At 35.6% G+C, this 12,368-nt stretch overlaps 2 protein-coding genes across 2 annotated transcripts; one reads left to right on the top strand and one right to left on the bottom strand.

Annotated features, from left to right (window-relative positions):
• Positions 1-1,393: 1,393 nt before the first annotated feature.
• LOC110994649 (cytochrome P450 306a1) lies at positions 1,394-8,673 on the top strand. Its single transcript, XM_022261441.2, has 8 exons — positions 1,394-1,557; positions 2,027-2,347; positions 2,645-2,790; positions 4,939-5,138; positions 5,531-5,978; positions 6,985-7,131; positions 7,512-7,686; positions 8,443-8,673. The coding sequence occupies exons 2-8, from the start codon at positions 2,029-2,031 to the stop codon at positions 8,622-8,624; spliced, it is 1,617 nt and encodes a 538-aa protein (XP_022117133.2). The 5' UTR covers positions 1,394-1,557; positions 2,027-2,028; the 3' UTR covers positions 8,625-8,673.
• On the bottom strand, positions 8,666-11,878 carry LOC110994648 (cytochrome P450 18a1). The gene is made up of 6 exons (XM_022261440.2): positions 11,364-11,878; positions 10,928-11,049; positions 10,545-10,769; positions 10,234-10,438; positions 9,891-10,155; positions 8,666-9,778 (listed from the first exon to the last, which is right to left on the bottom strand). Exons 1-6 carry the CDS (start codon positions 11,746-11,748, stop codon positions 9,352-9,354), a joined length of 1,629 nt encoding a protein of 542 aa, XP_022117132.2. The 5' UTR covers positions 11,749-11,878; the 3' UTR covers positions 8,666-9,351.
• Between the last annotated feature and the right edge of the window lie 490 nt (positions 11,879-12,368).

The following is a 12,368-nucleotide window of genomic DNA, read 5'->3' as shown; positions in this document are numbered from 1 at the left end:
AATTTAAGATTTAATTACTGTTAGCGTAACAAAAAGGTAATAAAAGCGGGTTACGTATTATATAGGCAATTAACAATGGTTTTTTTTAAATTGATTATAGGTAAGCCCATATAAAAGATATTATGAATGATTGTGAATCAAATAGGCAAATACAAAATTAGCCTCCTGTGCCTGACTCACAATGGTTTCCTTCACCATTCGAGTGAATGTTGAATGATGAAATAAACGTCCGATCTTAGGGATGAGATTCGCACGCTGAAGCCATCATGTCTCACATATATACTCGCCGAAACTACAGTATATTCGTGATAAGGCTGATAAATATATACTTACATCAAACGCCACTCTAAAAAAATAACATTTGCATAATTAAATTTAAAATTAACAAACCGGAAAGTTTTATAAAGTTTTACATTGCTTCAAATTAATTATTAGTATTGAAATGGATAAGATTTAATATAATGTAGCATATTCATATAGCAATAGGCATTAAATAAAAAACATTCTTATTAGCATTTCCAACTAGAAGCCTTAGAATATTTTAGTATATAGGTCCATCAAAAAGATAGAGGGTCCGTTGCAGTCACTAAATAATTCAAAGAAAACTATTTGGGTCACAGTTTTTGTTCCTATAACAAAAGAATGGAACATGTCTGCATAGCTCGACTACATTTTTCTTTTACGAGTTATTCCTGGCGCAGACTTGTTGACTATTTTCAAACAAAAAGTATAGCATGTTTTGGATGAATTTTGAGACGCGAAAGGCTTTAATGTTGTTTTGAAAAGGTATGTATAATACTAAAAGACTAGCGGTGACTACAAACATTGTCCAGTATGATATTTTAAGCGACTATGTTAGTAAACAAAGTATGAAAGTTTTGAGGAGTTCAGTTACATAAACAAGTACAGTAGAATTATATATATATATATATGTGTGTGTATGTAAGCTGTACTATCTTTGAAGTTAGATGAAACTGCATACGGTTGAAATCAGTTAAGTAGTTTAGGAGTCCATAGCGGGCAAACAACGTGACGAGTAATTTATACATTAACGTGAAAAATTGCTTTTAAAGGTGCTTTGTCAACATTACGTCAAGGAGACAGAACAATGTCATTATTATATAATGTATCGTATTCCATTACATATCTGTATTATCTAGTGTAAGTTATTTATGTGTAATTTAAAATATACATAAACATAAAATCATTATAACAGTTTTAATATTAATGTAATCACTTTCAATTCAGTGTCCTATTATCGCGTTTATGTGAAGATAACATCAGACACAAAAAAATATATAAACAAAAAACATTCAAAAACCTTTGTGAAATTTAAAATTTTGATTTGTCTACCTGGAACATTCAGAATTTAAATTTCAAAATGAAAAACAGATTGGTTGAGCGGTTGAAGATAGCGTCCGTCGACATTCGGCAAGCACCGGGCCTCGTGATAAGTGGTCTGATAAAAAAAATCGTATTACCCCTACCAAATCGTAAAAAAAATCTCCGCGAGTGTGACATCATAATCAGCAAGTTCACCTAAAGCCAACAAACAAGGTAAATCTGTAATTACATCGTATATAGCACTAGAATTATCTGGCGCTAGCCATAAACAGGCTAGCCATTTTGATACAATGCGTCATCCGTCTCACGCGCGTTTTTTCAATAGTGGCACTACTGGTCGTGGGAATATAAAGGTCGCACAGAACAAAGATAATGTAAATCAAACCTTATCGTATTAAAGATTTAAGATATTTTAAAATTTACTTTTTATCGTTTCATTTACTATTGTTTTAATTAGTTATTTAATTATTCAATTCGATATTCTTTAAGTTAATATTAAAATTATAAAACAGAAGATTTTTTTCTCTGACCGCGGTAATCTCAAAAAAGTTTTCATTATCAATGCTTCTAACTGGCCAGTTCTAAATATTTTCAGTGTTAGTCACGTATTGTGGCTATACACATTTTAGTTAGTAAGAGATAAAGTATAATCCGATTAATTAATTGGTATGATTAATTACAGAAATGGATTTCCTCTTTCTTTGGCTAGTGAGCTTTGTCATAGGTTTCTGGATAAACAAAAAACTTAGGCAATGGAAGAATCTTCCGCCAGGGCCTTGGGGGTTACCAGTTGTCGGTTATCTGCCATTCTTCGACCGCAACAGCCCCCACTTAACCCTAACGAAGCTGGCAAGGGAATACGGTCCGATCTATTCCATTAAGATGGGGAGTATTCCTACTGTAGTTCTTTCGGACCACAAATTAATTAGGGAGGCCTTCGCTAAAGAGGACTTTTCGGGTCGTGCGCCTTTGTACCTGACCCACGGCATCATGAAAGGCAATGGTAAGAACGGTTTATTACAATTAATTGAAGGACTTTTTTCTGTTAGTAAACAAAACATGTATGATGTGCGAGTGCAAAACTTAAATAAATTAAAAGTGAATTAATTAGTCGTTGTACTTACGTTTGATTTCCGTTTATTTTGTAAAGATTGTCACCCCTACTACGAGACAAACGTATTTCTTTATAAATACCACATTAACAAGTGCGCGGTATATTATGTACATGATGTTGTTTATAGTAGATCAGATTAATACAATCGGCTCTGTCGACCTATACTAATTATATTAACTGATCAAGGTATCATTTGCGCTGAGGGTGCTCTGTGGAAAGATCAACGCAAGCTGATAACGACATGGCTTAAAAGCTTTGGTATGAGCAAGCACAGCCTTGCGCGTGATCGATTGGAGACCAGAATCGCTTCTGGCGTTGACGAGTTGATACAAGTAAGTATCGATAATTGAGCATTTTTCATTCAATTGTGTAATAACGTAAGTGTATGAAACGAGTTGAACATGACGCACAGACCTGCAACTTTCGGCTCTGTAGAAGAGCAAAAATTGTCTATGAAAGAGAACATAGAGGGAGCTACAGCGGCTTTTAAATAGACTATCCGGGCAGTTATAAGATAGCCTAACGATAAGCCATATAAAAGTAAATTTAAGAACAATTTTATGTGCATTTATCGCACTCGTAAACAAGAGTGCTAGGCTGGTAGAAAGAATGTATCAAATAGCATCAACTCCCAGCCCCCTAAAGGCAAATCTCTGTACACAAATGTTTACTTTAAATAAAAACAACTTGTTCTTTTTATTTAGAGGATGGTAGAAAAGAAAGGATGCTTAGCTTAATCGACGCCCCGATGATAAAGTAGCCGGCGAAGGTAGGATTATTTGGAAAAAAAACAACAGTGCTACAATAATATAAACCACAGTAGTTTTCGAATGTAACATAGATTATATTAATCTGTAAAATATATAAATAACCTTTGGACGTTTTTCCTCAATTTTTCTCGTACTCGACCGGTCCTTTGCATCCATTTGCAGGCTGCATGCTTGTTTTTCCGCTGTCTTCATTCAAATAGTCAAGTCCATGAGGTCTTGTCCATGCGCGGTATCTTAGTAACTATTTTCTTAACATCAGTCTTTCCTCGAATAACTTCATTACGCACCATATAAAGGCCGCCCGTTGGGCGTCATATTATTTAACTAGCGACCCGCCCCGGCTTCGCACGGGTGCAATGCTGATACTAAATACACTACAGAAAATCTGTGAACGTTTTATATAAAAATGTGGGTTATCCATAAGAGATAGACATATACCATAACGGACTTTTCTGTAGACCTTTTCAATGTGTACAATACTTAGTGCATTATTTTGATAAAACTCGTAGGGTTCAGCCTGCGATTGCAATGTAAGCGGAAAAAATGTAATTATTTACGACATCACATTAAAAACCTCAAAAATAACAGTACTTCTCCACTATTTAATGAGTGTTATAATACATATAAACCTTCCTCTTGAATCACTCTATCTACTGTTTATACTTCTCTACTCTATACTCTGTTTTATACTATGTAGTGATTTGTGCTGATTTTTCCTTATGTGTTTAATGAACAAAAGTAACATTAACTGACGTTTTGATTTGTTTGCAGCTGTCATAAGCGGGAGACCTTTTTAAAATAATCATCGAACTTCAATGTAGTAACTGTAAAATATTTTCGATTTTTCCCAAAGATAAGATTAGATTGTCTTGAGACAATCTTCTTCGAACAAAGTTGATAGATAGCTTATCAAAGGGGATCCTGAATTATTTTATTACACATGTTTTTCATTTAAAATTGAGCCTCTGTATCTCTTGATAACGGAAAATGTATACAGTGGAGGAAGGATTTTGTGCTTTTCCTCCGACCTTATCGGATCCTAGACTTATTATAGATCATAAGCATTGGCCGGCCTGAAGGCTCCAGTGGCTAAGGTCGAGGAGTTGTTGTAAATCCTTAGCGATCGGAATAACTGTGTTATCGCTGTATGACGCCATCGTGCTGATTGTAGCCTAGATTGTAGGTAACCACTGAAAAATAGATTACGAAACTGCACCAGAGTTTAAAGTTTTGTAGCTTAACTTGGTTATAAATTATTCACTACGTATAAATTTTATTTAATTGCATTGAATATTTTTTTATATAATGACAATACAAATTGCTTGCCAAGATTTGTCTGGTCACGCTCTTGCTACAATTGAGTAACATAATACGATGCAATATTTTACGATAGCAAAAAATATAATATGTACTTTTCAAACAAATTTTTGGGCACAAAAAACGTACATTATTACCCGAATGACCTCTACGTGATGACAAAAACCCAATGAATACTCGCAAAAACGGATGTAATTATTCAGAAATGATACCTCAAATGTTGGTCACTAAAATTGTATGATATTAATTTTTAGGAAAAATTTTTCGTCAGATGCAAGTTATTTCGAGTATTATCCTAGTAATAAATAGGATAGAATAGTAATCCTGTATTTATTACAAATGTTTATTGCCAATATTTATAAAAAAATCTTGAATATGTGAATGTATTTTTAGAATGTTAAAGAATCTACTGGAAAACCTATAAATTTGACAGAAATGGTAACAAATTCTCTTGGGAATGTTGTAAACGATATTATATTTGGGTATAAATATCCGCAAAATGATAAAACATGGATCTGGTTTAGACAAATACAAGAGGAAGGCTGCCATGAAATGGGTGTGGCTGGTGTTGTGAACTTTCTACCATTTCTACGGTAGGTATTTTTTTATATAACAGGGGCAAAAGCGCAGGAGGCTCACCTGATGTTAAGTGATACCACCGCCCATGGACATTCTCAATGCCAGAGGGCTCGCGAGTGCGTTGCCGGCCTTTTAAGAATTGGTACGCTCTTTTCTTGAAGGACTCTAAGTCGAATATCGAGTATCGGTAGGTAGTTAATAAGAGCTAAATACAAATTGTAGAAAAATAAGCAAATTTTTATACTCATTTGGAATCTTTATACAATTAATTAAAGATTAACTTTTAATAGAAGTCTCGTATGGAACCTGTTTATCTTGATGCATTTTTTCGTATCCTTGAGATTTAATTTATTGAGTTTAAATTGCGATTACATTGTATGCGTATTAATATAGATTTATAACATAGGTTTTTCATGCCATCAATAAAAGTGACGATGGAGGTACTGACACGTGGGCAGGCTCAGACCCACAGACTATACGCCAGCCTTATAGACAAGCGTCGTAAGCTAATCGGAATCCCGCAACCGGAAAAGGCGTCCTATGCGGCGCACGAAAACATGTTCAATGAACACCCACAAGGCCACATCAAATGCATAAGCTACAGTAAACATTCATCTAACTCGGAACATTATTTTGACCCAGACGTTCTTCACGCTTCTAAAGACGAATGCATTCTTGACAATTTTCTGAAAGAGCAAAAAAGGCGGTATGACGCAAACGAAGATTCCGCAAAGTATATGAGCGATGAACAATTGGTGTATCTTTTAGCTGATATGTTTGGGGCTGGGCTTGATACTACATCAGTTACGATTGCTTGGTACTTTTTATTTATGGCATTATATCCTGAAGAACAGGTACGTTAAGATTAAGGTTATTCTAGTCTAGAGACTTTTTTTTATTTGGACCACAAAATTAGGAAAAACACATGTCAACACAAACATACATACGAAGATATAAAAAGCGATATCGTCCCTAAAACATATGGACACGACCAGCGAAATCAGGTACATACAATAAACAGTGTTAATACACAACATAAATTTTAAATTAAAAGCTATAAAGAATTAAACTATTAGATATTATAGTATTTTACTGACTCTTGTACCTTATGATTAAAGTATGTATAAATCTTAAAAATACAAAAAATAGCGCATATTGTTCGCCAAAGAAAGAAATAGAGAATTAAAAGAAAAACTTTATTACCTGTATACAATAAAAGGATATTTAGGTGAAATAAAGTGCAAATGTAAATAAAGTGAAAATTAGGATTCCCTGTGTTGTGGGCAGCCAGTCTGCCTTTTGACATGTTTTTTTATTTTTATAATTTGTACTCCACTACCATCGTGTCCAGGGACTTTATATATCACACATTTTTTTTCTTTTTTTTAACAAACAAAAATAAATACATTTTACTGCTACTATTTCTTTTTGACATGTTACTGTAGTTTACTTTGTGATTTGTACAGAGAACAAATTTATTATTAAACTATTTTTAGATGATAAAAATATTTTCTGTATCAGCTAAGGACAGGTTGACAAGATGTTGTTTTAGACTTTTATATTTATGTATGTAATAGTTTCAATGGTATTTTTCGGGGTTTCATCTGGATATTTGAATAGGCAATACTCAGAAAACTTTCCTGCAATATCTCCTATTTCTTTCACATATGTGTTGCCCGTTAAATTACAATGTAAATTCGGATTTAATTTATAACATTACAACGCCATTTCACGAAGTCTTTACGTACATTGAGTCTTTGGATTTGTAATTTATATATATTGTATGTAATTTTTGTAAGTTTTCACGTAAGATAGCCGCGGCTATAAAGCTACAGCAGACTGAATTATCGGGATTTTCAGGAATGTGTTCGCAAGGAAATAATGACTGTATGCCCGGACGAGACTGATATAGACCACGCAAAGCTTCCTTACATGATGGCGACGATATGTGAAACTCAACGAGTGCGCTCTATAGTTCCCGTTGGAATACCCCATGGTTGTGTCCAGGTATTTTTTCCTAGCTTAATAGCCTATTAGAAAACCGATCAGGCATATCTATGGCTGAAGAGGCAGCCGTCTAAAAGGTATTTTATTCCGGGCGACAACTACTCCGTTCAAGTATTACTTAAGTAAAAGAGTAAAAAAGAAGTTAGAAAATGAATGGAGAACATAGATCGTGGTCTAAATATGTCACTATGGTTACCATATTTACTGTATTTTTTTTACAAAACGACATCCAAATGTTTCTAATCATCTTCATGTCCTACGTCTTAAAAGACAATACTTGGTTCATTAATTTTATTATCTAAATTTTAATTATAGATAGCCCGTTTGCCTCCTAATAAAGTTCCAGTATACGTTGTGTCGATAATAATCATATATTTTAGGACACATATTTAGGTGATTATCGAATAACCAAAGGTACTATGGTTGTTCCCTTGCAATGGGCAGTACATATGGATCCCTCGACATGGGAAGAGCCAGAGAAATTTCGCCCTTCACGCTTTTTGGATGAAGATGGGAATTTATTAAAACCTCAAGAATTTATAGCCTTTCAGACAGGTATTGTACTAAAAGCTATACACGATTGATACTTAACATATTATATGCCGCATTTACATTCAGCCTCAGTGAGCAGGACTAGTGTGTAAACGCTTCGTTGTAAGTATCGCGTATATAAAATTAATGTATTAAATGCGGCATAAGATATGAATATATGCAAACTTGGTTGCTAATAGTATAATAATTAAGATCATAGCACGCTTATGCCGCATTTACATTTAGCCGTAGTGAGCAGGGAAGTGGGCAGGCCGAGTGTGTAAAAGCACTCTAAGCCTGAATGTAAATGCGGCATTAGAAAGCTTTTTCGATTTCGGTATAATGTTTTTGTATCTGGTATTTCGAATTTAATACTGGAAGTTCTATGCGATTTATTTACACTGATTTTAATAAATATTGACCATAAACTAACAAGAACGATGAAAGCTAAAGTCTAAATTGTTGCAATTGGCTTTTTGTTAGACCACCAAATCAATAGTTTTTAACTAAATCTTGAGGAATCAGGTGACCGTTTCACATATGTTTATAAGAAATTTATAAACATATGTGAACTTAGTTTAATTTAATTACATAAGATCACACTGTTTATTTATTTGTTGTTTTTGTTTAAAATTTATTTTATGCACTGTATTCATTCTTCCATGTGTTGACGTTATTGATGTATTCATGCGTCTTTTGCGTCAAAATTCAACGTAAGCAGGCCGGAAAAAACAGACTTTCTCGTGAACAAACATCATTTATAATATTTTGTTTTGTCAGGTAAACGAATGTGTCCGGGTGACGAGCTGTCTCGAATGATATCAGTTGGCCTAATTGCACGATTTTTCAAAACCTTCAAGCTTCGACTCGCTTCTGACCCACCGACAGAGGAGGAAATGATGGGAAAAGTTGGATTGACTCTCTCTCCACCAGAAACCAAATACTTTTGTGATCTCATATAGATCGCTAGAATTGTATGTAGTTAGACGGAATAAAATGCATGTTTAAGAATCTTGTAATTTTATTTATTTATCAATTGTAAACACTTTAAAAATATAGCAATATCTACAAAGCGATACAATGGTAGTTTAACGTAAGTGTTGGATTACGCCCTTGTAGGCGCTTTGTAAAAACTGTTTGACAACTGTATAATGAAAATAATAAACCTATAGCGACAATTTACCGCTCTTAGACTAGTTGCTGGTTCTACGCTACCATGGAATGTTACTAAGTATATTACTCATGATAGGTACGTTATAAACTAGAAATGTATGCATTACAATCCTAAATAGACACTAATCGATTCACACATAACATGAGATCACTCTCAACATTCAACACAATTAATAAATAACCTACTATAAAATGATAATTTGGTATAAAAAACTAGATCTTAAAACTGAACTGAAACCTATCAATTTCATGAAAACGATCGGCAACGATCTTACAGATCGGACAACTATAAATAATACTGTTGTAACAAATGAATAATAATCACCGATGGGAAATTTCAGTTTAACTAAATTAAAGTTCGTTTTAACATTTAATTGAACACTTTATGCACAGCCTGGACCATCGCCGGAGCGATGACGTCACTTATCTTAATCTTAATTATATTTGTCATCGAATCGCTCTAAAACGAGTGATCTTGAATACTGGTGGGTGTGTGTCGGAATAACAAGAAATCGCTTAGTGCGAGCCGACATGGCGTAGATGCGGATGGTCGGGAAAGCTCACGACCGGCGCCGCGGGCGCAGGCAGTGTGCGCGGAATAAACTTTACGCGGAAAGCTTGAGGCGAGATCGTCGCACCCACCGTGCCCTCCAGTGAAGGAAGTGCGTCCCCAGGCTCCATTTTCACATCGAATTGGTGCATCATGCTCGCGAAGAACATGAACATTTCCATCCTGGCGAGGACGTCACCCAAGCACATGCGTCGTCCTACACCGAAGGGCATAAAGTATTCAGGGCGTTTGATTTTGCCACCGTCATCAATGAATCTACTTGGGTTGAACTTGTTCGGCTCGTCCCAAAGATTGGGGTCCATGTGTACGCAATTGATGAGAGGTACCACTTGAGAACCTGCTGGAATTCTGTAGCCGTTGAGGTTGACGTCCCTGTTAAAAATTTTATCGTTAGAATTCCAATTTTAAAATTTAAAAAAAGAATATATTTTGAAAAAAAAATTTTTCAGTTTTTTTTTGTCTGTGAGAAAAGTAATATACGTACTTAGTTGGAGAGTGGGTAGTGGCCAAGGGCACGATGCTTGACATTCGCAAAGTCTCTAAAATAGCGGATTCCGTATAAACAAGACTGGACATATCCTCGATAGTGGGCAGGCGGTCGCGGCCTATGATTGAGTCGAGTTCTTCGTGAACTTTCCTTTTCACATCGGGATTTCGTATCATAAACACAATCATCCACAGCAGAGATGACTTAATGGTTTCCATTCCAGCAGAGAAAAGATCGCCGAGAATCTGTTTCAGCTGCAATTCTAAAAAAAGAAAAAAAAACTTAAATACCATTCACTAAAAGCTACATATATTAAACCAATCAAGTATGGTGAACTAACCGTGATCTCTTCCCTCGAATAGTTCTCCTTCGCGACCTTCAATTTTAGCCTTTTCAATTTCAATGAGATAAACATCGATAAGATCCCGCGCCTTGTTGATATCAAGAGTGCTGCGATGCTCATCTATCAATGTTTGGTAAAATTCAAACATTTCTTCACGATTCTTCGCCACCTTTTCTTGGACTTGAGCCTTTCCGGGTAGATACTAAAAAGACATGACTATAAGCAACGGCACACAGACAATATACTTTATTGATTTAAGATAGAAGATGATATAAGATGATAGAAGAAGATAGAAGAAACTCTCTTACATTATATAATGGGACGTATTCTCCATAGTGAATTTCGCCGAACAATCTCATGCCTTCGTCAATTAGATGGTTAAGCCTCGCGAATCGTGCGTCACCATGGCTGAATCGCACCGACATAGTTATGCCACAGATCACGTTTGATACGCCCAAAGCTAATAACGGATTTGCGTCTATTGGTACTCCATCAGCGCAGTGTAGGTTAATCATGAGCTCTTGCACTTCAGTCTAAAATATAATATTGAAGTTATTATAAAATATATGATTCAAGCGATGACATCTGAAGTTAACTTTATCAATAATATTGTATCAGAACATTTGTAATTTTAATGTAAAACAAAAGTGAATCGCATTTTGTCGTTTTCTATAATTTTTCACATACACACCTTAATTCTTTCCTCCATAATTCTTTTCCCATTTCCCATGTATGTCATGCCAAATTCACGTAGTTTTTCGTGCAAGAAACGCCGTTGATTTTTCCAGAGACGACCCTCACTGTTAATAATACCTGCACAAGAAGGAGGGGGATGAATATGTGGGCGGGTCTTGTCGGTACGGGAGGTCTTGTAAGACGCCCCGTGCGCATGTGCTTTCGTTATTACCGGCTTTATATATTAAGCTTATTTATTAAATTGTTAAAAAAAATCGTGTATTGATAAACAAATGAAGTATTTTTTCAGCAATATTTATTACACATTTAAATTTACATAAAAAATTCGAAATTATTAAGCGGGCGAAAAAAAAATTAGCAAATAATTTTTATAATCTAAATAAAAATAAAAATATACAGATTAAATTTTTTAATATCAAATTAAGACTTACCGAGACCATCCAAAGTATGCATAAGAGGCGTACTAGGCCGCCCAGTAAATTCTTCACGACGAAAGGCTTCTCTGATCAGCTTATAGTCACTTAGCACTACAGTCAGTTGATTTCCAAGACGTGCGGAAAATAGCGCTCCATAGCAGCGAGCCAGCTCCAGGAACGTCTTGTGACGGACTCCCACAAATGGAAGGTAGCCCACGATAGGAGGACCCCACGGTCCAGGTGGAAGCTTTCGGCTCTCTCGCACTAGGCTCATCACCTGCATCACCAGAAAAGCTGCGCCGGCCGCAAGCAGTAGGGGCAGCGTCGTCCGCGAAGTACAATATGTCACCACTTGCCACAGACCCCATAATATTTTTGAGTTTGATAAGATTGATAACATTTTGAATTATTTTTTTTTGAATAAATCAGAACATAATATCGTGCGCGTTGCTATCGCGACAGTACGTAGGTAATATTGGTAATCGTATGGCGCGTGCAAACGTCGTAAGCGCACTGGCATGCCGCTGGCGTGGCCTTGCGAATAAATACGCGCGGGTGTCGCGCGCGCTGGTTCGTCCCACCGGCACTCCTCTCTCCGCTTTTGCGACGCGCGCGCTGCTACGAGCCGTAGCCCTACTCGCTTCGTAGCCGACATCTATAAGTAAAACTTTCGCTTAAAAAATTTACTTAAATTTACTATAATGTTACTTTAATTATTAGCTTTTTATTTAACAAGCTTGCACACCTAAGCTGGTAGTCACAATCAATATTCTTGTGAAAATTTCTGTTTTACAAATCGGTTAGTCAAGTTTCTCTGCGATTGTTATATGGAATGGAATTATGCATATTTTTATGACAGTGTTTCGTTTGTAGATCATACAATTGTAAAATTATTACGCTTGTTTGAAGACTGTTTTATTACTGAAGTGGGACATAATAAGCGGTCAGTTTTATTTGGGGGTAAGAGGGGACCGGGGCGCGAGGTCATATTCGGATGATAAGATTAATAAATTGCGTAAG

Source organism: Pieris rapae, chromosome 7 (assembly GCF_905147795.1).
Source record: "Pieris rapae chromosome 7, ilPieRapa1.1, whole genome shotgun sequence".
NCBI lineage: Eukaryota > Metazoa > Arthropoda > Insecta > Lepidoptera > Pieridae > Pieris > Pieris rapae.
The sequence above is the reverse complement of the archived record's forward strand: the minus strand, read 5'-3'. Positions and strand labels throughout refer to the sequence as shown.

Excerpts from the sequence above, each read along its gene's own strand:
- LOC110994649 (XM_022261441.2), top strand. The coding sequence starts at position 2,029 with ATGGATTTCCTCTTTCTTTGGCTAGTGAGCTTTGTCATAGGTTTCTGG. Across the intron at positions 2,348-2,644 it reads CGGCATCATGAAAGGCAATG|GTATCATTTGCGCTGAGGGT; the intron begins GTAAGAACGGTT and ends TAACTGATCAAG. Across the intron at positions 2,791-4,938 it reads GCGTTGACGAGTTGATACAA|AATGTTAAAGAATCTACTGG; the intron begins GTAAGTATCGAT and ends ATGTATTTTTAG.
- LOC110994648 (XM_022261440.2), bottom strand. The coding sequence starts at position 11,748 with ATGTTATCAATCTTATCAAACTCAAAAATATTATGGGGTCTGTGGCAA. Across the intron at positions 11,050-11,363 it reads GCATACTTTGGATGGTCTCG|GTATTATTAACAGTGAGGGT; the intron begins GTAAGTCTTAAT and ends CTTCTTGTGCAG. Across the intron at positions 9,779-9,890 it reads ACTACCCACTCTCCAACTAA|GGACGTCAACCTCAACGGCT; the intron begins GTACGTATATTA and ends AATTTTTAACAG.